This window comes from Osmia lignaria, chromosome 6, assembly GCF_051020975.1.
Source record: "Osmia lignaria lignaria isolate PbOS001 chromosome 6, iyOsmLign1, whole genome shotgun sequence".
In the NCBI taxonomy this organism is placed as follows: Eukaryota; Metazoa; Arthropoda; class Insecta; order Hymenoptera; family Megachilidae; genus Osmia; species Osmia lignaria.
This window is the reverse complement of record NC_135037.1, coordinates 11,521,846-11,547,183: the sequence shown is the minus strand read 5'-3', so window position 1 is coordinate 11,547,183 and position 25,338 is coordinate 11,521,846. Positions and strand designations below refer to the sequence as shown.

The 25,338-nt window shown below is 40.2% G+C and overlaps 3 protein-coding genes across 11 annotated transcripts; 1 reads left to right on the top strand and 2 right to left on the bottom strand.

The window, feature by feature from the left end:
- Nucleotides 1-4,774: 4,774 nt before the first annotated feature.
- On the bottom strand, nt 4,775-6,600 carry Rsph9 (Radial spoke head protein 9). Of its 5 annotated transcripts, XM_034331546.2 has the most exons (6): nt 6,490-6,579; nt 6,277-6,392; nt 6,040-6,205; nt 5,688-5,976; nt 5,167-5,613; nt 4,775-4,990 (listed from the first exon to the last, which is right to left on the bottom strand). In XM_034331546.2, the coding sequence occupies exons 1-5, from the start codon at nt 6,496-6,498 to the stop codon at nt 5,453-5,455; spliced, it is 741 nt and encodes a 246-aa protein (XP_034187437.1). In that variant the 5' UTR covers nt 6,499-6,579; the 3' UTR covers nt 4,775-4,990; nt 5,167-5,452. The 5 variants fall into 5 exon arrangements, with proteins under 5 accessions (XP_034187437.1, XP_034187435.2, XP_034187438.2 ...); XM_034331544.2 differs by having other exon boundaries at nt 6,277-6,599; XM_034331547.2 differs by having other exon boundaries at nt 5,576-5,613; nt 6,277-6,598.
- A 73-nt stretch (nt 6,601-6,673) lies between these two features.
- LOC117607627 (ankyrin repeat domain-containing protein 49) lies at nt 6,674-13,275 on the top strand. Of its 2 annotated transcripts, none has more exons than XM_034331556.2 (4): nt 6,674-6,866; nt 6,945-7,105; nt 7,188-7,524; nt 7,705-7,935. In XM_034331556.2, the coding sequence occupies exons 1-3, from the start codon at nt 6,719-6,721 to the stop codon at nt 7,521-7,523; spliced, it is 645 nt and encodes a 214-aa protein (XP_034187447.1). In that variant the 5' UTR covers nt 6,674-6,718; the 3' UTR covers nt 7,524; nt 7,705-7,935. The 2 variants fall into 2 exon arrangements, with proteins under 2 accessions (XP_034187447.1, XP_034187446.1); XM_034331555.2 differs by lacking the exon at nt 7,705-7,935 and adding an exon at nt 12,250-13,275 and having other exon boundaries at nt 6,675-6,866.
- mv (lysosomal-trafficking regulator mauve) lies at nt 8,047-24,926 on the bottom strand. 4 transcript variants are annotated; one of them, XM_034331486.2, is made up of 33 exons: nt 24,802-24,926; nt 23,160-23,404; nt 21,284-21,369; nt 17,963-20,649; nt 17,791-17,856; nt 17,338-17,492; nt 17,009-17,250; nt 16,776-16,945; nt 16,190-16,708; nt 15,873-16,013; nt 15,494-15,803; nt 15,257-15,411; nt 14,964-15,185; nt 14,696-14,892; nt 14,159-14,608; nt 13,760-14,077; nt 13,569-13,685; nt 13,298-13,498; nt 12,963-13,223; nt 12,048-12,872; nt 11,734-11,969; nt 11,094-11,652; nt 10,854-11,015; nt 10,536-10,780; nt 10,398-10,464; nt 10,168-10,318; nt 9,933-10,073; nt 9,646-9,863; nt 9,386-9,572; nt 9,151-9,315; nt 8,934-9,070; nt 8,602-8,837; nt 8,047-8,527 (listed from the first exon to the last, which is right to left on the bottom strand). In XM_034331486.2, the coding sequence occupies exons 1-33, from the start codon at nt 24,857-24,859 to the stop codon at nt 8,047-8,049; spliced, it is 10,410 nt and encodes a 3,469-aa protein (XP_034187377.2). In that variant the 5' UTR covers nt 24,860-24,926. The 4 variants fall into 4 exon arrangements, with proteins under 4 accessions (XP_034187377.2, XP_034187378.2, XP_034187379.2 ...); XM_034331487.2 differs by having other exon boundaries at nt 15,873-15,977; nt 24,802-24,920; XM_034331488.2 differs by lacking the exon at nt 24,802-24,926 and adding an exon at nt 23,647-23,787.
- Between the last annotated feature and the right edge of the window lie 412 nt (nt 24,927-25,338).

Here is a 25,338-nt window from a genome sequence, read left to right as displayed (position 1 = left end):
TTACATAATAAACGTGACCATCCTCTCTTTCCGGGCACACGGTCCTCTCAACTTGGATTACCTACGCTGACGAATCACGAGGAACTAAATCGTCGTGCAACCCCTTTGGAAATTCAGAAGTCTCGTTGTGGATCTCGTGACAATTATTTATAATATACATATACATAAATGAGGCATTTCGAATATTTATCGTGCCTGACGCGTTCAATGTCTGCAGATATAAATGAACCACAACGAATGTAAAGGATTAAAGAGCGCCATGACTACTGACACTACGCTCCACGAGAAGTAAGTAAAAAACAGTTGAACAACATGTAAAGAAAGAAACGAGAAATGGAGCAGAGAAGCTAGGAACTTTTGTACGATCAGCATCGAGGGAGAGTTAAGGGCGAGGCTAAGCCGAGAGCTAAGAATGCGGGGGAGAGAAGAGGAAGCGTATAGAGAGTAGGGCACGGATGGTGAACAGCTGCCAGGGCCTATGGTGGCCGTTTTGTGTGAAACGTGCCCCCATAACCCCCATACTCCCCTTTCCATCTCGCGTTCACTCGTGTTCGCTTGCTCGATCTTCTCCAGCCACCGTAAGCCCTCTCCTATACTGGCTGAACCATGCAACTGGGACAAACGCGGTTGCACTTTCCTGATCAAGAATATACTGTAATTAATACCATTTAATTGTGTTTTATAGCATCTTTTAACATCTCTGAGCAATTATTTTTTAAAAACACAGCTTGTCCCAGTTGCATGAAACATCCTGTACAGTGATCCATCTATCCCCGGGCTCCCTGGTTGCTCGCAAAGAATAAAAGCGCGCTCGCGTAATCTACGTGTCCGATCGAACCGAAAATCTATCCGGAAAATATTTCTTCGCGAAGAAGAAAGCTTGCGTCGAGCGTGGAACGGACAGCTTCTTTTTCTTCCGACGAGCAGGAAGGAAGAATCGGACGAAGAATCATCGCGGTTGTCCGAGAAGAATGGAAGAATATTGTCGAGGAAGAGAATCGTGCATTGTTCCACCCTTGTCCTCTGGTCCGGAACAAGTTGTTTCTTCAAGATACACAACCTTCATATAATATTGTTACGTCCATGTGAAAAACTGCCTGACCAAAAATACTGGTAGGTTTTTGTAGGTAGCCCACCTACCCCTAATTAAAGATGCAAAATTCTTTTTTTTAATTTAACCAAAGTAGGAGGAATCGCGCGTGTTAAGCGAGAGATGATGAAACATTGAAATACAGTTGTTGCGTACGTGTTCAATTTGATATCACTTATTCGCGAGACAAACGGAGCAACGTGAAGATTTCGCTGATTTGAGTGGCGCAATAAATTATAAAGGCGATATCTCGAGCGTTATATGGGAGGGCAGAACGTCGGCATAACACGACGGAGGCACGCAAGAGGAAAGATCGGAGCGAGTCGTTTTGTTCGGCAACGGTAACATTGTTGTAACACGAGAAGATATTGTCCACTTGACAACGGAGCCATGGCATGGAAGAAATCACTCCTGGTGCACGTGACGACCGGGACCCGATATATGTATGTAACATACATACACCGGCATCTACCTTTTTCTCCTACCTTTCCTTCAACGTTTCGAATCTTCGACAAACAGCATCGATACGTTGTTTGTACAGAAAAGAAATTTCATCGAAAGAACGATCAGACGATAGTAAACAGAGAAGATAAATTGAATATATCGATTCGAAAAACAGAGACAGGCTCGTATCCCTTTTTTCTATGATCGCTGAAATTCCAACTGGAATTTAAACCTCGATCCGAGAGTGGACCGGATATGTGGATCGAGCTTAAAACGATCAGAGCGTTTCGTAATGTTCGCCAGGTAGACTGTGAAGTCAAAGAAGGAGACGAGGAAGAAGGCGAAGGCGAAGGCGAAGGCGAAGAAGAAAGAAAAGAAAATGAGAGAAAAAAAAAAGGAATTGAAGAAGAGGTGGAGGTTGAAGAAAAGGCGGTCCTCGGGGGGCTCCTTGTCCCCGACGCGACGTTTAATTTCAGGCAGTCCAAGGAGCTCGTAACATCTCTGCCGTGTTTAACATCGAGAAGAGAGCCTTGGGAAGAAGATGCCCGTGATCAGCCCAGAACCAGTTCTCGCGCCTTAAACGGACGGTTCTCACGCATTTATAGCCCTTCATCACGCTTTCCATTCGACCTAATTGCCTCGATCGACCACCGTGAGAACCACTGTTTTCTACACTGTTTGCAGAAATCTACGTCATACATATCTCGAAAATCAAACAAACCGTCTTTCTACAAAAATTTTCAAAAGAATGCCAGCGTCAGTTTCAAAGAGACCAACCAGCGCGGCACTTAACAAATACATAATTATTATTATTAATAAAAAGGAAAACGATCGTGATTATTAAAGTCGCTAAAGTGAAAGAAAAGAAACTGAAATTGTATGCTGCTTAAATGTATCTAACAATGGTTGAGAATCGTTGCTCGGTGATACGATCGTACCGTGATCAATAATACGGTCGTACAGCCGCGGCCGGTATAAAAGAAGGCGACTCGCTCAACTTGAACGTTAATGAGTCATTCGAGAGCCGTGTTTGACACGTATCTGGGTACTTAATTGCACCGCTGACGAACGTTAACTTTTAACAAATTCGTCGAGCGTGCAACAAATTATTCATTCATATATCGACGAGATTAACCCTCGATAACCCATATTTCCCAACCCTCCCCTAAATCTTGTATAAATCTTGTTCACTCTTCATTTTTTACGTAGTCTCATCTCGTCTCGGTCGCTAGGACGCACTGAAAGGAGTTTACTCCAGTGGAACAAAGAAAGTCAATGCCGTGACGTTACCACGAGGTTTTTACGGTTTACTCTAAATCCCGTTACGAGATTTCGCCTGGTACTGGTTCTCGGTGAACTACATATTAAGAAAGAGCGTCAAAGCGTTACGGAAGAGGGTCGATAACCGGCGTTCGATACATCGAAAAAATCGCAAGAATCCGACGCGGACTCGTAATATCGCTAACTCAACTCTAACTAAAATCAAATTTTATTTGAACCGTTGCGCTAGATTTCTCTAATCGCAATCATTTCTGACCGATTTAACGGAATTAACCAAGAATACGAAAGAAATGATATTTCGATAGCTTGTAAAGGAAACGAATGTTCGTAAGTGGATAGGAAGGAAGAATATTGTTAGTTGGGCGACACGAAAGTCGTCGACGAGATACGAGGAAAAAAGAAAATGAGAGGAGAAAGAAGGTACGCTCCGGTGTACAGAGAGGATACTACTCGAATAGGAACCGGAACTCGCGGTCCGTGCTCGGAATCGACTACACGATTGCACATGTACAGCCGTGCATATGAATCAGATAAAAGGGAGTCGGAGGAAAGAGGGGGATCAGAGGGGTCTTGTATGGCCGCGAGGCGCGGAGAGGTTATCGGCTCCGTCATTGATTTCTTCGTCGCACGAAAATAAATCTCGGTAACAGAGGCGGACGCTTTCAAAACCGCAGGGACAAGGATAAAGAATCGTACAACAAGAATACATGCACCCTGTATGATCGTCTCGATCTTAACCAACTCGATATGTACCGCGATCGTTTTAGCGAAAACTCTTTAACTCTTTGCGCTTCTATCTTGAACTTCTTCTGATATCGTATGTCTGTAAGATATCTCAATCGAGACACTGTAACTGTGTCTGAAAGGCATATTTGGAACGGAAACGATTAACACGTCGTTGACAATCTATAGATGGACGCGTTGTTAATTTTGTAGCTGACAACTAGAATATACAGATAACGCCAAATACGAATATATTCGTTACTAGTAACGGATGTAAATAAAGAATTAGCGGGAAATTTGAAAAAACAGATCTCATCTCTAATTGTTTGTTTTAAAAAAAAATTTACTAACAACAGACGACAGGACAGGATTAATAATGAAAATTATTCAAGATTTGTCAAATTTGGAATCTGACGATGATCTCAGAAAATAAGAAAAGCAAAATTTCTTCCATCGTAATGGCTCGTTCGAGATAGAACGAACGCTGTCTTTTTGTTCGACAACGACAGATCCCCGTAATTCTCTTTGACCTAGCTAACCTTGAATCGAACAACATCGCGTCGCATATTGTATCAAGACTTCGAAATAAAAATATAAACCCGAACTATGATAAATAAGAAAACAGCTTTCAACTACGACTTTATGAGATATTTCATTTCGATACGATTACGTTTGGTAATGGCTTGCGAGAGAAATTTCTACGACTCCGTAACGTATTTTAATCGTCGAACTCGGAGAAATTAACCGATGCACAATCGTAACGCAAAAGCCTGCCTCGGTTTACATCCATCTTGGAATGTTAAATATCGATCGAATATCGGTTTGTATCTGTTCTATCGGTTTCCGATTACGGAATAAACAAGAAAATTTGGTAACGACAGATGACGCATAATTTGTGCAGAAACAAGCGGAAACTTGACGCCCCGCCTGTCAACCGAGAAAAAAAATTCCGTACCGCGAGACGCATCAGGTTGGGAATACGTTACGGACATACAATGCCGAAAATTAACGGAGATATTAAATTTCAGAAACCGACACACAACAGATCTTATATATTAATTGAAAAATCTCTATGATCCACGTGCTACGAAATACGTTTTCATAGAACCGGCGTCACCCGGCGACACGCCGTTACCAAACTTTCGACTGAAGGTCGAAGTAAAGCGAATCGCCGGACAAAATTAGCTTTACTAACAAGAGAAAAACGTTTAAAAAGATAAGAAAGCTTGTACTCACCGTTAGCACCAAAATATCCTGGAGAAATCTGTCGAAATACGGATCCCAAGCACTTGCAAACAACACTTCACTCGAGTACGCCGGTCACTGCGCTTGTGCGTTCAAATTCACCATCCTTCAGCGGAGCACTGCTGCCATCTTACGCGCCTAACTGCCAACTGATTTACCCACAAATCCCGTTCGCAAAGGTGGCGGCAACTCTTCCGTGTTTTAAATCTTATCCACATGAAACACGATGATGATTAATTAACGATACTTACACTAATGTATTTGAATAAAACTTGTAATGAAAAAAAAAACGCTTTAAACACAGGTGAAACTTTGAAACATCAAAACTAAAACTGAAAAGAATGGTTTATGAAAACATCCATAACCTTACGTCAACGACTTACACGCGTCACGATTCAAGATGCTGGAAATTTTTACTAACAATAATCCTCTCGACTTGAGCCATTTTTTTTATTTTTTAGTACTGTTGTTACTTGTAAACTTATCAAATGAAATATGTTAACATACCACAGGACACGCGTGAAAAGATTGAAATTTAACTTGGTATAAAATGTTTGGTTGTCATAGAAAACAAAATAGAATCTAACGTATTCGCGTAATTAAATGACTGCATACGTTTAAAAAGGACACGCGTATAAATTCTTTAATTCTTTATTGTAATATTCATAGCTATACCATGAAAACCACATCCATATTCTTTTTCCCATGCCCAAAGTACAAGAAGCCATAATGTGGGCTATTTAATTTATGATAAAATGTCACACCAGGCCAAAAAAGACTGTGTAAAATTACCAATCGTTGCCCAGGTAGAAACTGCAAGTCCCAACATCCTAAGAAAACACTTCATAACACTTCAGAAAAACAAAACAATCGACAATTATAATAACTGTTCTTATTCTAATACCTGGGGGGACATCCAAATCAATTGTATCCAAAAAATCTAACGCGTAATTATAATCGGGCCTGGTAAGCAAATTAGTATTCCACTTTTGTTGGGGTGGACGAGCGTGCAAATAAGATTTTAAATAAGAAGCATCATTAATAGTAAGCCCTTCAAACCCTAAATTTTCGATGCAATCACCATCAGGACACTTGAACCACGCACCACGTGGAACTACTGCAGCATCTTCTCGTATTAATTCCACCGTAGCTGCGAGTCTATCTTCTTCTTTCAATTCTTTAGGAATCGGTCCCTAATATTTGTAAAACTTTACTAATTACCTAAATTATCATCTTTGCAAATGTAATCAACTTACGTCGTAATATTTCTTAGGGTCTTCATTTGGCGGGAATGGAGGATTTACATTGTACACGTTTGTAACTATAGAAGGATCTCCCTCGAATTTGTTAATCGCAAGCGGCGTTAAGAATCGTGCACATTTATTGGCTTTTGGTAGCAACAACCAATTTAATCCATCCGTACTAATTTAAATGTTTCTTTTTTATTTTTAGTTTTCTTTCTGTTTTAATTATGCATATTTAAATAATCTTACCTATAATAATACACTTGACCGTTCATGCAGTCCTTCTCAAAACCATACGCGATGTGATAATCGCTTCGTACTCCGTAGATTTGACCCCAATAGTAACACTTCCGAAAATGGTTTTCCTGTTGCAGTATCAAAAGAGAATATTTTAATAATTGTGAATTTTCTGTTCCTACACATATTCCAGCATAACCGAGCATATCTAAACTGTCCAATAACCAGAAACATTCCATCTTCTTGCGTGCGTTTACTCTCGGTAATAAAATGAATTTTAAAACATTTTGAAAACAATCGAGAATATGGAATGATTTTCACATCTTAAAAAAAGACTTGCATTTAATTCATGCCATAAGAAAAGTGTTTTGAAAATTCCAGTAGATGGATTCAAGTATCACACGATAAAAAGAGATAGAACTATCTCTTCAAAGTTTATGGTTGAGGAACGATAATGTCATCGTCCGAAGAAGAAAATGATCAATTGATGGATCTAGAAGCAATACGCGATGAAATATTAAGCCAGCCACGCAGTGAATGTATGCAAGTAAGTGCTTGGGAGGATGACGATGACGGAGTTGAAACTGAACGTAATGCTAAAGGTTAGATCATGATTTTGGAAGTGTATTGATCATAATCTTCATAATCGATTCGGTAATGTTGTTTCTTTTTATTTATAGAACCGGATGAAAAAGAAATTCTGAATGCAGCTGAAAATGGTGAATTGGATAAAGTAAAGAAGCTGATAACAATAAATCTTGGTCTTTTAGAAGCTACAGACAAGGATGGTTACACTCCGCTGCATAGAGCATGTTATGGAAATCATGTTGAAATTGTGGAGGTACAGACGCGTTACTTTGTAAATTTAATGTTCTCTCAAATAATTGTTTCAAAAATGTAATGGTATTCTGTTTTATTTATAGTATTTAATTCAAGCTGGTGCAAAGATAAATGCAGAGACTCTGGATGGATGGCAACCATTGCATTCTGCATGTTGCTGGAATAATGTTGAATGTGCAGCAGTGTTAATTGCAAATGGAGCAGACATAAATGCTAAGAGCAAAGGTGATCAGACACCTTTACACTTGGTGTCTGCAAGTTCCCATAATTCTCCAGCATTGCAACTCCTTTTACTACATCCAGATACAAATCCGCATATAGTAAATTCAAGCGGGGATACTGCAGAAGATATTGCAAAAAGAACAGGAAAATATTATCCAATGTTTGAAATCATCAGGGATTACTTAAATGAGATTTAAGGTAAGTAGAAGGAACTTTTCTGTTACTTAATAAATTTATTGAATATGTTTATATACACATGTTACAATATTACGAATATAAAAAATTCGTGAAATCAAGAATTTGATTTAAGCGTATCTTTGATATAGTATGGTTAAAATTATAAATATATTAATAACAGAACCTGTACTTCCTCTGTAGGTGCATTATATATTTTAATACAACAGAGTATAAAAATATAGATGTTCTTATATTATTAGAAACATAACAAACTTTTAATAAAAACTTCAATAAAATAATACTTAAAGATTGCTTGATTTTTGTTGCATGGTATGATAAATGTAAATATAATAAGAAACTATTCAGAGTATTAACAGAAAATGTCATAATAGTGTCGTATAAAATCGTATAAAAGGTGACTTTTTTTTTTTTTTTTTTTTGTAAAACACTTATTGATAAAGTAGAAATGGATTTTGAATAGTATTTCAAATAATGTATGAATTTTTATCTACGCATTGAAACAGTATTTTGACTTTTTTTTATTTACAATGATGTTAAATTAACGAATTTTGGTGTACCGTTACTTAAACGTTTCGATCCTTCCCATATAAGGACAGTAAAATCTTCAGTTACTGCATACAAATGATGTTGGTCTAAAGCCCATGCTATCGCAATTACGGGTCCACAACCTTTTATGCCATTTATAATTTCTCTGACTAATCTCAAATCCCAACTGCTCCATAATCTTATCACTCCGTTATCCAATCCCGTCGCAATAACATTGACGGAAACTCCTTCCGGTGCATTGCTATAACACAGTGCTGTTATCCTTCTTCGAGACAAAACAGATCCAACCGGTCGTGCGTTTATAGTAAATATTTTCAATTCGGACTGACCCGAAGAAGCATTTTCACTTGTCCTTGGAATTTCATAAGTAACTGCTATGTCTCCAAGAGTTTCACTGATCGATAATAAACGAATAGGGTAATTCTGGTCACATGGTATGGATCTTATGTATGTCAAACTGCAATGAAAAGATAAAGTTAATAATAATGGTCTATGGATATATTTTTTTTTAGCGTTCATCGATATATATACCTATTTAAATCCCAAATAACGATAATGCCACTTGTATCACCCGTGACAGCTATGCTAAATGCTCGTGAAAGAGATATTGTCGTTACTCTGCTTCTATGAGCTAAGAGCACAGATGCTGGTGCTGAACTGAAGTCAATTTTACTTGGCACAACTGTGTATGTATGCACCGTTATTTTACCAGATAAGTGACCAGCCCAAAGCTGCCCACAATCTGGAGCAGAGTTTAAAATAGTAATCTTGAAAAAGAAAAAAAAAAAAAAAAAAAATTTTACAAAATTATTACATGGTTCTTGATTTGAGAAAAAAGATTTCGGATAATAGCAGTTGCTTACTGGATCAAGACCAGATGACTTAATTAATGGTCTTGGTGGTTGTTCCTTTTTACATTTCAGTCTTGCAATTCCATCTGTACCACCCCATGATACTAGAGCAGCTCCCAATACAGATGTTCCACTTAACATACTAGCACCTAAAAACATTGCATGATCTATCTGTCATAAGTACGAAAATTTTCGAAAATGTTTAATTGTTAAATTGAAAAATATTTACCCTTCTCTTTTGTGTAGCCAAGTAAAAGAGTGGTGTAACTAGGTAATCCAAACACATCACCAGTCATTAAAGGAACTAAAGACGCTAGTGGTGCTCTATGTTTATGTTTCCAACATAAAACTGGTTCATTTCCGGGCGCGCCAACGTAGTTTCCCCATTTGATGCCTATAATCATAGAATCATTTTCAATGTTCAAATTTTGAAAGGAAAAACGTGACTGCAAAATCCAACATACCATCTACACCTTCGATTACTTGTGGCAATGGGTTATGTATCATTGTGTTCCCAAGATTCTGAATTAGTAATGGGTGAGCAGCTCTAAATAATTGCGCTGGTGTCTGGCCATATGTGCGTACCATTGTCTCCCAAGCTTGACGTTCCAAAGGATCTGCTATTTGTTCTACATTGAATCCATAGTAGGTCTAAAAATATAAATTCTTGAATTTCAAGTCAACATTTCAATCAAATATCGCACGAATCTTGATATAAACATACCGCAGGATGAAAAACATTTATAGCTTCCACCGCTGGTCTACCCGTTTGTCTAAATCCGAAAACCAGGTCGATCCAGTAGGGCAAAACTTCTCTAACGACATCAGCTTCTAATGCTGCTCTGTGAGCAAGAATAAAAAGTCGTGCATCACCTCCACACCATTTTGGTAATTCGACATCTCCTACCCGATTACCATTCTGTCGAATACCAAAGTTAAATCCTAAAAGAAACCTTGATGAACACCGATTGAACATTATTGTTGAGATTTGGGTATAATAAAGTATATTACCTTCGGAGTTCAATAAGAATTCAGGTAAATAGAAAAATTCAGGTATTAACTCTTTTACGTCGGTCGTTGAATCGCAACTAGTTAATCTCCATGTGGTAGCCAGCGCGTGAAATGTTCGATCAGGAATGTCAAAATTGTCGTCTTTAAAATAAAAGTTGATTTAATTAAAATAAAACCTTGATGAATTAATACATATACGTGTACATATATCTGAAAAATAGGATATGTCATTTACCTTGATAACATAAAAACATACTGGTGAATGGTGGTAATCGTACCAAAAAGTGAAGTACCGTTCCCGAATTACTATAATGTGATCCGTAATGGAATGGTTCTTGATTTAGAGCAATTAAGTTTAATCCTTCTGATAAAGCTTGCTTAAGATACTAAAACAAAGTTACGAGTAGCATATTAATATGACGTGTTCGATCAGAGAAACTATCTAAAGATAATTAAAATCCTTACATTATAATTATTTATATAATGTTGCTCATTTTTCTTATCCTGCACAGCCATAGGACGTTTGAAATTTCTAAAACAAAAAAAAAAAAATTGCATTATTGCTTTTTCATTCGTATTTTTTATTCTTCACGCGGTACTTACCTGTAAATTTTTGGATTATTTAGATCGATCTTTTCGTTTGTATAATCTGCTAGCACAAATGGGAACACAGGGTATTGCATTAGATCATTGTAGGAACGACCAGCTAATTTGTTTAAACAAGTTATATATTCCCAATTCGTTAAAGCTCCGCTTCTCCACAAAGTGATAGCTTCGTTTAGATCATCACCAGGTATTCGTCTTGGTAAATTGCAAGCAGACAATTCAGTTACAAATTCGTCTCTTTCCTATGAATTAAATATTGTTATAAATTTGTACTTAATACTTGCACATTTTTTTTTTTTTCACATTAATGCATACCTTTGAGGAATTAAATGCAAGTAAATAAGTTCTTCCAGTAATGAGAAAAATTTCAATAGCCCGTTCTTGAAGTTGATATCTTCTTCTATGCAGCTCTCGAATATCCTCGAGATGCCAAGCTGTTCCACCTACCATAGCTAAATCCAAACCGCCTAAAGCTATCTGTAATTCGAACATAACCGATTAAATTACAATAATCTATTTTATAACGATAAAGAAAAAAAATTGACAAATTCATACATCCGTGTGTAGTGGCACATCAGGTTTATCAGGAACAAAGTAAAGACAAGTTTCACCGATGAGAACCTCGCCAGCTAATTCAGCTCTAGGCGTAACTACTTTGGCTTGAGACATTTTACGTATTCTTTCGCTAGTGTGTAGCCGCTCAATTAATGCTGAAGCGTTTGCGTCTTGCCGATCAGTCATAAACAAGTAAGATAAAGGTGCTTCATATTTCACGGCATCTAATTTATCTTGATATTCAGTCATGAAAAATCTTTTATCAATATTTAAGTGACATCGTTGAAGTCGTATTCTGACTCTAGCTGGACCTTCTGTTGGGTCCAGTTCCCAACTTCTTGGATAACTTTCTGGAAAGTGCCATGCGGCCCTCTCGTGGGTTAAACGACGAGCCAAATCTCTCCATTTAGCAATCGCTTGTGCTTCCAATGCTCTCGAATGTTTCAGTCTTTCCATTAATATTTTACGTTCTTGATTTTGTTCCTCTACAACTGTACGCGTTATAGTCATAGCACTTTCTGTTAGCTGTTTAGCAAGTACATCGAACCTATTGGCGATCCTGAGAGAAAAACATTTTATAGAATATAAATGTAAATTGACAAAGCACAAAAAACATGAAATCCTCCTCTCTTTTGTTTACCTCTGAATTGCTGGAAGATTGTTATCAATCCATATGTCCCGATCTCTCATCAATTCTCGTCTTAACAGTGCTAGTTCTTCGTTCCATATACCAGGACTAGCTTGTTCTATTCCTTTTGCCAAATCCCATATGGACAGCGCTTCTTTCAATTCTGCGCATATTCTTGCATCAGCACTGGGTATTTCATCCCGTCTTTGCAAAAGATCCCAAAAGAACACGGTAAATTTTTGTTCTACCTAACGCATAAACACATTCATAGTTGTACAGCGAAAAAAATGGAAGATGAAAAAATACGTAATGATTAATGGGTTTACCTGTGGATGGACTTCTAAAAGAGAGGATAGAATTTCGCGAGCTTTCGGTTCTTCCATGAGTGACCTGACAGCAAAAATTCTGGTATTGTTACTTTGGTGGGGTCCAAGTAACCACACCATTATTTTAGCTGTGTATTTTCTTAAAGAATGTCTCGTAGACCATCCGCTGCTCCAATGATTTTTCTTCTCTAACGGATTACAGAAACCATGTAAGAGAATCGAGAACAATCTTTTGGTCAGCTGTAACTCGTTCCCGGATGGTGATTCATCAGCCGCGGTGATAAATTCAACGGCACGCATTAAAATAATACGGAATCGATCGAGTAATTCTCCTTTGCCTGGTTCACGCAAAATTGCGATGGAAGGTGCATGCAAACTAGTGTAACTGGACGACCGAGAGCCATGATCGCTTTGATCGCTGGATGTTGTGAAAACTGAAGTTATATGAGATGCTGAAGCGAGATACGATGCTGTGCTACGTAACCGGAAACCCGACTGATTCGAGACTTTTGTTGCGAGCACATCGAGTTCTCCGTCGAAGAGTGCAACTTGGGCGTCCCTCACGATCGACACACAAGTTCTATTCTTAGTGCAATGGGATTTTTCTTTCAGTTCCATATGATTTAATATTAAATGCAAGTCTAGAACAGCTTGCATTTGATGACTTCCTGGAGACTCTAAGAGTTTCGTGGCAATAGCAACGAGAAGGACATGGATGTCCCGGTAAAGAGACGTGGAACCACCTTTGTGAGCTCCTCCAACTAATGCTTGCACCAGTGATTCGATTAAGCCTTGTTCTAAAAGCATCCTTAGCGCACTGGGATTCTGTAATTACAGCCTTATTTATTATTTTTATTTTATTTTATTTTTTTTTTTTTCCCGTTTAAAAGGCAACGCTGCAATGTGTTACTGTACCTTTGCAATGATGTCAGTGATAAAAGACACTATCGGTCTGGCTACGTTTGGTTCGGTAGCTGCTGCTTTCGCTATCATCGCCATTAACGGAGGCATCGCGGCCAGTGTTGGTCCTCTTAAAGCTAAATTCTCTAAAGCAACCACCAATGGTTCACTTCCAGGATATAACGCTATTTGATTGGCTAAATGCATAAAGTACTTTTGTTTTATTAATCTGTTAACTTCTTCGTCACTGGCACGTTGTAAATATGTTTGGACGACCTGTAAAATGATTACATGTATGTATAATATATGGATTAGGATAAAATTTCAATATTTTATTGAACTTCTGGTACCTTGATCAATGCTGTTCGAACTCTAGTGTCGGGATTATTAGCCAATACAAGTAAGAGTTCAGCTCTTAGAACATGTTTCAGTACCGAGCCAACTTGGCTATCAGGTAAAACTCTAACTGCATCTCGAAGCAGCAACAAAAGTCCTTCACAAACTAGGCCTTGACAAGCTCTTCTTTCATCTGTCCATGTTGGTTGTCTTTCCTGCATATAATATCATTATCGGTAGCAGAGTATTGTTTAACAGATGAAATAAAAATTATTTCAAGCTTACATTACTGAGAGGATTAGACCCATCACTAGCCGCAATTCCAGAGTCTTCTCCGGCACTAGTATCTTGAGGAGGTCCATTTCGACGTTCCTTCCGTTTTGGTATTCTATTTTTTTGAATCTGTAAAAGTGATCACATACATATATTATAATCGTTACCGAACTTTTACATAACGCGAACGTACAATTACTAACCTGTGCATTTGTTAAACCCTTGCTCAATTTGCTATTCTCTAGAGTTCCTATAGATTCATCAGATGAACTAGAAGTTACCGTGTTGCTGACTTTCACGACTTTTTTTTCACCGATTGGTGGCAACAAGAAGTATATATTATGTCTCGAATGAGTGATGTAAGTTTCTGATGCTTGATGAACAAGAACTAAGTAATCTGTAATGGCTACTAAATGAGCAAATTCAGGAGGAGCTCCCATTAGTGCTCTTATTAATTCAACCACGGCAGTTCCGGTTGTAGAATCGAGTACAGCGCCCAACTCTTCGTACATAAAATGCTCCTATGAAATATAAAAGAATCAGTGAAATTATCTTCATGTTAGCACATGTAATTATATACTAACAAAGTAAAATCCACTTACCTTGCACAGAGTTAAAATCGTGTCAACAATTCCTACTCTGTTCAATTGAGATGCATTAAATTCACGCTGTGAATGCTGATCTCTCAACAGCAATAACAATGCTTGCAATAGCAAATTTAACGTATCATGTTTCGCCCACGTTCTCCACGCAGTCAGTGCACCTTTGATCGATTCAGGATCCGTGATGACAGCTTCGCAATTTTGTGAGACCGAATGATTGCCGCTGCCGATATCTTTTATTAGGATCGAACTATCACAAGCTGCATCTAACATTGCTTTCAGAATATGTCTACCTGCGTGGCACCGTGGCGATTCTAGAATGCGTAGGATTAAAGATGTTCCACCTTCGGATCGATACTGATTTAAAAGTTCGGAATCATTATTTATTAAGTGGAGAACTATCGAAAGAGCTAATGCTTGTTCTTCCTCGGTCGAGTTTAATTCGACTACCTGTATAGGATCAATCCTTTTTAGTAGTTATCAGATGTTTAATATAATTTTGGATATAAAATTTATTTTATACATAGTCGTGCTTACTCTTGCGAACAGATATAAAAATATGGGTACACCACCCACTAGGATAGCAGCGGGTACAAGACCCCTGTACTGTTGGCATTCTAATCGAACGGACAATATCGGTGCCACAGACAAAGGTGGTTGTTGCGAAACTCTATGTTCCGGTGCAGAAACGACCCTAAAACCTGGTTGACCCGGAAATAGATTTCTTACCACAGCTATAAATAGGAAAATAAATGCTATAAATTACGAATGAATTGCTATACAAGGCAAAAGTTAGAGAACCTACCAGCAGGGTTCGCAATAGCTTGAGGATACAAATGAACGATATTGGGATTTTGTGCTTCGTAACTGAGCAACAGATTGTCTTGCAGTTCACCTAAATGAGAATTTGTAGCATCCATAACCGCGTCCCAATCAATTTTTGTATCAGATACTTTGGTCTCCACAGCGCGCCTTAAATACGTTCCTCCGTATGACTTTCGTCGACTCGTATCAAATTTGCCACCCTCTGTATTAGACGCAGACGTAATCAAGTGAATCTAAAATAAAAATAGCAAATGTACGGAGCTTAATGCTTACCAAATCTTATTTCTCGAACACCATCTAAAGCTCCAGACGCAATTAGCGGTGCGAAATCTGGCTTCTCCGTATTTAAAATACATTCAGCAAGATTAGTGTAATTAGGTCCAAGACTTGCCAGATACAGTGCTCTCTCCTTCGTAAATACTGGACACCTGTAAGTTTAATTGTCACCGATAGGCATACGTAACACGGTAATTAATTGCTAGTTTAATGTCACGTGAAGGAAATGCACACCTGAATACCATTAAGTTTCCAAGATACCAAGCACCGATGTTGCTTGATCCGACTTGGCCTAATAGAACGCATGTAGTTCCAGGTTTTCTCACTAATAGACCATCGAATGGTAATTGTGCGTTGATTTCTCTCCAGCCATCTACCCAAAGGACAACCTCAACAACGGCGCTACGTTTGTTTAAAACTGTGTCTTTGAAATTCAGTGACAAATGATGCCATCGACCAGAGGGAAGCATACCAGTTACCGATGTTTCAGATATTGTTCGGTTCGTTTTATCATCTGGCCGGGTTAATCGTAAAATCAATTTATCTGAAACAGAAAAATACAATATACACATTTCTGTAATTAGCATTTTAAAAAATAAACGTATTTAGTTACCTGATTTAAGATCCAACCATGTTTCAAAAACCAGCGATTCAAATCCGATAGACATCAAGTGGACAATGGACGTTGGCGTAGGTGGAGATGTCGAACCTGCTACGACTGGTGTACCCAAGAAAAGATCAGACATCGATTGGTCTTTCCACGATAATTTGAAGAGCATGCGTTCGATAAAAAAATAACAAACTTATTGCTACACGTTGATATACGTACGTAAGAAACGTTCCAACGACTCGTTCAAGTTAAAACATTAATTGCGTATGGTTAAACGAATTTATAACATGTTATTTTACAGGAAACGTTGCTTTACCAACCTTCTCGGCTCCAGTTATCAGATAAGATGCCCCAGTCTGACAAACTTTCATTGTCTGAATCTGGCATTGGTGATGTGTTAATCAATATTCCTTTGCCATTAATAGGTAATCCTCTTTCAACTCTCAGCCACATTGAAACGGAGCAACCTTGCAACCAAACTGGCCAAGCCAGTTCAGGGCCGATTGGTAAGCACGTTGCATGCACGGACCATGGACTGCATATACCCGATGCGAAATGTCGCTTCCGAAAGTTGTTTACAAGATTCTCGGCCTTCTCTAAGTTTTTGTACTCTTGCGATTGAGCTTTTGAGAATATCTTTGCCTCAGCCATTACGGGGAATGACAGAATGAAATTGGGTTGAGGGCGTGCTACTAGGACAAGGTGGTAAAGTGGTTGCAATAGCGATAAAAGCGGAGGTGCGTCGACTTTGAACAGAGACAAGTATGTGACTAATTCTGATGGTGAGATGGATTGTGTCGCCAATAAAGTAAACACTTCTAAAATAGCGTGTTGCAGATCTGAAACATTTTATTACATAATGTTAAGAGGAAAATTCGATAAAAGTTAAATATGTAATTAACTTACCTTGATATTGAGTATCCCTGCTAGTGAATATATCTCTAAAACCGTTTAAAATTTTTGTGATCACGCCTGAGCCAGCTAGAGCGGCACAGCTTGAGGCGCTCTCTCTGCAAGTAACTGCAACTTTCCTCAAACCAGCGGTTATGATAGATGCCCTATCGGTATCCAAACCTCTGTGGAAAAATATTCCATGTTAACAGTTATTGCAACACCTTCTACACTATCCAAACACTTACTGTTCACTGAAATGAATTAACAGGTCTACTGCCAAGGAGCACAAGGCAGGATGTGCATTAGCATGACCTCTAGGTTCGAGCACAGGTCCTAATGAATTACTTCTTTTCACACTGTTATTGCGAGGACTTCGTCCCGGTATTTCTACATCGGCCTCATAACCATCATCAGCAGTCACGTATTCACCTGTGCTACTGTCATCCGCTGCACAATCCGGCATGGCGTCTAACGTCATAGTTGGTAACTGATATCAAGAAAGGGAACACTGTAAGTATTATAATTAAAGAAATCAATTTTTTGTGAAAGAAAATAGAAATGAAAGAAATTGTACCCTTGGTCGGGTATATTGCGGTACAGTTTCTTCTTGAGCTGGCTTTAGCATGGACACTTTCAATAAAGCTTCTATAATGATAGCCAATCCACGACCCAGTTTCACGCCTGCTTCCATCAATGCTCTGCCCAATTCCATGATTACGTCGCAGTCACCTGTATTAACGTTTTTATATATTACATCTACCAACAATGTAACAATAATAAAAACCCATCGACGTATCAGCAAGGAAATATTCTATGATTCTTGGAAATAGCTGCTCTACTAACAGCGTGGACAGTTCGAGATGTTTACCGATGACAAACATTCTGTGAACTGTTTTCACGTCGACTGAATTCGCGCAGCTTATTAGGATCTTAATCCGCAGCTGTGCGCGACGGAAGAAGTACGTGTAGGACAGAAACGTACTCGAAATGCTTATGATTCACGGCTCGTTATATAAAAGGCACTTACACAACGGGGATGTCAAGCAGCACGTGAGTAAAGCCTCGAAGAGTCTGTGCGCTGATTTATTGGAATCTAAAAAAAAAAGAAAAAAAGAAAAAAAGAAAAGAGGGCAAAGGTGTACATATGTATAAATCCAGATATTCTTTCTACACTATACGGTGCAGTTTGTTCTACGTACCTGCGATGGTGTCCGTGGAGATAAGTACGGCCAACGTTTTGAACAGTTGCAGAGACTTCTGGGACACGGAGTGGAAGGATAGTTTCGTGCGAAATTTTGGACTACAAAGAGCAACACCAGCGGCGGCTCTCCAAGCTGCGCTGGCTTGATAAAGATTTATTCTTTTGCCAGGATCCGCTTCGTTATCGGTATCTGGACAAGATGCAGTCACTTCAGAATTGTCGAATACTTCCGGAAAACAAGAAATCGTATCGATCGATCCTTCCAATTCGCTTTGATCTGCCGAAGCATCGTTCTCCACGATAGTTTCTTCGGTTGTTTTATCTTCCATACTTTGATCGCTCATCTCTGTGGTAGAAATTTGATCGGATGGCAGATCCCCCCGTTTTCCTTCGCTAGAACCATCTGGTGTATCTTCCAAAGCACGTAACAACTCTGTGGTTTCCTTTTCAAGAGAATCGAACAGAGATTTAAGCGCAGACTTTTCTATGTTCCCGAGATTCGCCTCTATAGAACTCGTCTTCCAGATCTCGATAATGACAGTGACCTCCAGCAGGGCGTAAACGGTCCGAGTGAAGGCTGTGTCCGTTATCAAAGCCAAAACTTCTTCCAACCCGTTGATCTCCGTGAACCCTTCGCATATTTGAGTGTTTACGATCAAACAGGTCATGGCGGAGAGACAGGACTGAATGAGAAACTTGGCGGTAACGTTGCCCTTGTCGGCCGTGTAACAGCTCTTAGCTTTCAGGAAGGTCGGGTAGAGCACCTTCAAGAGCAACTCCTTTCTGATATGAAACTTAGAGGAGGGTGCTATTTTCAGCAAGTGTGCCATTATGATGTAGCATAGTTTTGGATCGTCTAGCGTCAACAGGTCTGCGTACAACTCTAAAAAATCCCAAGAAAATGACACAGGTCTGTCGCAGGTAGAACATGTATCGGATTCCGAGTATGCAGCGAGCTCCTTGTAGAACGTACGCTCGAGAAATGCGACGGCTGGAGCGTACGTTGCTGGATCGTGTCTCTCCAACAAGAACGATACAATGCTGGTCATGAGTGTTCTCGGTGGAAAACAGCAACAAGTGCCGGCTGCTGTCGAAACTTTGATCAATCGAATCTGTAGCTCGGTAGCGAAAGGATGAGACTGCTTCAGCAGATTAGCGAGTGTCATAAACAGAGAGGAAATGCAACAAGCCTGTTTCGTAACAGTGCCGACCATCGGCTGGGTGTAAGCTGCCCCAAATACATCCGAATGATGATGAATCTGTATTTTATTGACACAGGATTTGTGTTTTGCTCGGTTGCAGTTTGTCGTATGAGAAATATCGCGTCGAACGGATTTCAAACCGCTCGTCAGTGCACCTATCATATCAATGACCTTTCTGGCGCGGATTACCGACCTCGCTGGATCAACGCTCGGTAGGTCAACAATCGCGAATACGGTTCGCTCGACCAGCTTTCCATCTTGGCTTTCGGTAAACAATTGAAACAATTCCAAGAAATCGGACAGCTTCTCGAGCGTGGTGCCCTGTCGATGTAGCAAACAATAGAGGAAAGTGACGATTCCGTAGATTGTGGCGAAGATGAACTCTTGAAGAAGCGAGCCTTCTTCCGGTGAGAAGACGTTCATGGGTTTGCTGCAAGCATCTTCGAGCAATCTCAGAGTCATGGGCAGTAATCCATTGTGAATGACGGCGGTGGTAGGCTCGTTGGCCCTTAACACTCGTTCCAACGCGGTGAGCATCAGCCTGGCAGCCGCTGCTTTCAAGGTGGCACATTCGGTACCGGTTAAACCGGTGCAGTCGATACCGAACTGAAGGGACCAAAGGGTGTCAAGTGCGAATTTTAGAACTTGCACAGCGGGTGTTTGCTTGGCTGGAGTATCATAGTCTCGTAGTCCCTGAAGCAGTTGGATGATCAACAAGCTGGCCTCAAAGTTGCTGATCCTAGCGTCCAGAACTTGCTTGATCCTCTCATCCACGTAATCATTCGAGGTTTTCTTGGCTGGCCGCGCGGGCAATTCGTAGAGGGCCGCTTGCCATTTTTGTTCCTCGTCGCTTCTGACGACGGACGTGAAGTACTCAAAGTCCATAGGATTCAGACGGATCTTCAGCGTGAGGGATCGTGCCTGATCGATACCGTCTGTCAGCAATTCGGACTCGCTGCTCGCGCTTTCCGGCGTGTTGCGACGCGCTTCGAACCCGCCAAACGATCTTTGTCTATGCTGGACCGGCACCTTGGCACCGATACTTTGTCCACGAGCTGTTCTTCTTCGCGACGGTACATTGCCCTCGTGGAGAACACCGTTCCGACCAGACTTTGTCGATCTTCGCCTCGCGTGCGGCACGATATCTACCGTGTCGACGGTATCGTCGTTGCAGTAGAATTTTACATAAGGATTCCGCTCTTCGGCAACGCTCGACGAATTGGTGGAAGCCGGCTTGTTAGCGTCCTCTTGAACAGCTACCGGATACAGGGCGACCAAAAGAGCTACCAGCTCTCGTGCGCAAGAAAGACCTCGTACGCCGAGAAATTGTAAAACCGCCAGGCAACGCCAACCACGATCTTCGCACAGATACCTCTTCAAACCGATCAGTTCGTCACCGTTGATCCTCTTCGAGCACAATTTGTGAACGTCCGAAAGTAACTCGCAAGCTACAAGAGTAGACACACCTCCTCCACCGGTTGAACTGTAATGAATATTTCCATATTGCGTCTTACTTTTATAGCCTTATCTTATCCATCAAACGAGGTCCCGTTATCATTTTATTATCAGTCTGCCCGATAGTTGACCATTGTGTTTGAACGTTCACGTTTGCATGGAATATTATTTTCAGTGGGTAACGCGGTATCTTCGTTGGAAGGTTTTAGGTAGGAAACTTTCGTGAAGAAAATTTTTAATCTTTGTGCCGGATAGTGATACCAACGCGTCCATCGGAGACTTGGAAATATTTTCTGGTATGTTTCCTTTGATTTCCTTCTTTTTCGCATTTAAGTATCAAGGGGAGAATCGAGTGGCAAACCAAAAGGCGAGAACGGAATGGTGAAAGGTAAAAATGAATTAGGAAAATCGAACGTGATAGCGTCGAAACCACAGCTACGAGATCGTATTTTCATTTCATACTGCGGTCAACGATCGCTTCTCCGTCGTGACAACAAAGACTAAAATATCTTGGAAGCTTTTGCTTTTTTCACACGTCGCGTCGATCGTCTTAATTTAATAGAAGCAGCCATAAATTACTAAACATATTATGGATTAATTTCTTTTTTTTTTTAATCTGATTCTCCAGTTTGCTATCTAAATTGATTAGTGTAAAAACTTACCAAAACGATATGGCATCTTTCACGTCTCGGCCTTCTTTCACTTGGGCAAGCAGTTCGGCAAGAAACACGTCCAACCACGATGATTCCTATATATAAAAGAAAATAGAAGAGAAAACATAACTGTTTTGTCTAAAAGTTTTACATTCTTTATCTGCTGGCAAATTGGATCAGAATAAATGAAGAGAGAAAAAGATGAAGGATAATCGGTAGGCGTAATTCGGGGTTTCGTCAGCGTTCACGAAATAATAAATTAATATAGCCCACGTAAATACGAATAATGTAACTGTGTGTTCTTTTTTTAGCAGTGCCATGCTTGTTTCGGACTTGATAGTGTAACAAGAAAAACAACTCGTTACGACAGAGATTACGGACACAAGACGAGGAAATAGTTGATACAGAGTTCCGAACTGGATAAAAAAGAACAAAGATATTGTTTTCTTTCGTTTTCTTTCGTTTTCTTTCGAACTGCAACCCGATTATTGCACGTGTCGTAGTGTAAACGATAAAATAATCGACGCGATACAAGGCATTAACCAACAGCCGAAAAAACACACAGAGGCCAAAAGTTCGCGAGTACCATCTCGCCTTTGGTGAATTATAATTTTATAATAATTAAGATTTAACCCTTTTCTCGCGGAAGACGAAAAAGAAAATTGTTATTTACCGACCGGCAATCGTATCGTGTTCGTTCAATGCGTAAATACCTACCATGATTCACACGGAAAACAACCGCAAACAGAACGTTTCAAGCATTGATTGTACAGTAGTTTGTGTCAACTTTGACAAGAATACAATATCAACCGTACAAACTGATAACAAAAACAAAAATATATATATATATATATGTATATGGTTCAAAGCGTTGCAATCGAATGACATAATCACCCATGTGGAAAGATATTCTATCAGTTAATAATTTCTTCTTTTTCTTTTTTTATTAATCTTCATAAAAAGTAAACGACTGCCAGCTTACGGATGCTCTAAAATGTTCCTTACGTTGAACGAATTTAGTCTGCGATTATTTTAACGCGAACATGCGATGAAATCAATACCATTTACGTTGCACGGTACCTACAACAGGATCTCGTATTATTTCGATCCTCGTGGCAAAGTATCGACAAACATGTTACGCCTGACTTGTAAGTCATCCCGACGAGTAAAGTTGTGTTCGATTCGTGAGAGAACCATTCGACGACGATTATTACGAAATCCTACATTGCTAGACACGGTAAAAGACACGTTATTCGTTAATTACCTTGGATTTCCATACTCGTATAGTTTACACAAATTGCATCGCACAATCGGATTTGTACAGGTAGATAGTTTAGTTTGAATAAAATTTGATTGAGATTGACGCAAACCTCGATACTTAATGGTGCAACCAAATCTAGCTAATGTTGATAACTTAATCGAATTATCGACTTTTTGCTTCTTCATAATTTCAGCCTATTTTGGTAACTTGTAGAACAATAAAGCTTACAGATACTGTCGACTAAGCGCAATATATTCTGAACCTTACCCGAGCAAAATTAATCAACAAAGTGGAAAATTCTGTAAATTAAGCTGAATACGTAAACAAGATTATCAATTCAGTGTATTCGGCAAATTTTGTATACGTAAATCAATTTGTGTAAATGGCACGAGCGTGTAAAGCCAGGTTTAAACTCCAACGCGAAAGGAAGAACGTTAAGGTAAAATGAACGTGTGTGGAAGTTGCAGCAGCTAATAGAAATCTTCTGCATTCTTCGATATCAAGTCAAATGAAAGATTTAGCACAATATAAAGGCGTGGAAAAAAGTAGAAAGTATCGTAAAAGATGAGGATGCGGTTCGCGTGATTCTGTAAATTCCAAGGTCCACAAGAGAGATCGTTGTACCTCGTAACTCTGCGGCTCGGCACGAATGTAACGATCCCATAAAATCTGCAGCTTGCTCGTCGAAGCCGAAGACATTCCTAAACGGTCCTCGTACTCCTTCTCGTCGTCTTCCTCCCTGTCCTCGGTTCTTAGTCGCGTGTCCTCCTCATAGCTCGGCAACTCGTCGAAACTGAACCACGGATAGAGACTGGTGTCCTCGGTTAGACTTCGAGGATCACCGCCAGGGCACGTAGCTACTCGATCACCTGAAAGATCGATCTGCTAATGTGTATCGTCCAGTGAACGGAGGACACCTTTGTGATGCACGGCATTCGATGGTAAATGAAACGTATCGTGTCGCGTTGCGATCTTCGCTACACAGAAGAACAATAAATAATCCAAGGAGAGTCGCGTCACGTCGGCTCCTCCTCGCGTACCAATCGCGGCCGTGTGTACCACACCGTGTGTCTCTCGGTACGCGTTTATGTGTCGATCGACTACAGCTTACATAACATCCCCACAAGTCCACGACAGACCAGTCGTTCCAGCGTTCCACCGCGAGAAGCCTGAAAGCTTCTCTGGAGCGACGAAGAGGCCAGAAAGGTAGAGCAGTAACCCCGTATTCATAGAGCAAGAGCAGCGGCGAACGTGGCCAGCACCGGCAGCATCGCGGCCACCAACACCACTGGGACACACTAGCGGTGACACAGTTGGTTAGCTGCTTGCTAACGCGCCACAACAATGCAAGAGTAACCCGGGTCTACACCAGCATCGGGGCTAACCGCTTATCAGTAGATTTTACTCTCTCTCATGCCATACGATTCGTGCTGTCTGTCTCCTCCTTATCGCTTCTTCTCGAGCTTGCGACGCGATTCGTTCGTTCTTATACCTCTTATACCAAAAATCCCTCAATACCGATACTCTCTATTTTTATTTTGCTTCGCAACTTTCTTCTTTGCTCGTGATAATCCGTGCGTCAATGTACCGGAACTGACATCCCTGGTCATGGGTATCGTCTCACCGTATCTCCCAAAGAAACGACCAGGAAGAACGTTTGATACACGTTGAGACCACCACCGAGTTCACCACCATCGAGGATCGCGACCTCTTTGACTGACTGATCGATCGATCGGTTCCGCTCGGTTAACGATGATTTACGAGCTTCCTTCTATTCTGACTTTTTACTATGATCTGAAAGAGGCGGTGGTCATTGATCCTGCAACCCTCGCAACTTTGTATCCGAATCGACGATACTGTGGCAGAGAATATTCACATAAAATTACTTCACAAGGTTCTCCGATGCTTTCTAACTGCAACAGTATGGCTCGTGAAAGATATCGATGAGAATAAGGTCACGATTAGAGATGTTAAATCGCCGGCAGAGACGGACGCGTTGACAAGCACAAGTAGCGTAAAAGGCTATTTCGCCGGCTGATTTAGCCGAGTCTTCGCATCGAGATCCACGTACTTACTAACTGTCTACGACACGATATAACGGAAGGGGGCAAGCTAACGAGACGAGCCTCCCGTGGGTCAAACGAGGCCTCCAATCGGCTTCTTTCTTCGATGAAAACTTATGATTCACCCATTGCCAATGTCTTCCTCCCCTGTGTCTCGATGGGAAAGCAAAAATAAAAGAAAAGAGAAGGGTAAATGTAAGTACCTTTCTCGACTGTTCGATTCGATGAACCAACCCCTTGTTCGAACAGGTATACGACCATTAGTCAGTCACGTAGTAGCAAAACGATGAACCGGCTGACTGTCACGTACTATATTATCTTCCTAAGAAACGTAAGAAATGTAAATAAAACAGTCTGAATATTGTATAATACAGTACGATTTCGCGGGATTTCATAACAGACGAGAAACGATGTAACATTACGAAATTTTACGCTGCTATCTTTGTTGAAATTATATTATGCACCGTGTGCGTACGTGCATGCGTGCATACGAGTACATACACGTTAAGTACGATGAAATCTGTATGTGCACAATGATCGAACGAACCAGTAATATTATAATTATCGGTTTCAAATGATGTTTCCTCCCCCACCTAACAGCGGCAGCAGCAAGCAGCTAGCTCCCTTAGCAAACAATGATAACCGCGAACACGTGCAAACAATTGAAAACAGTTTCAGTAGGCAGCAGCCGTGCAGCCGTAATTGTCGATCAATCTTTGACTCGTATTGTGCTGCGTGAT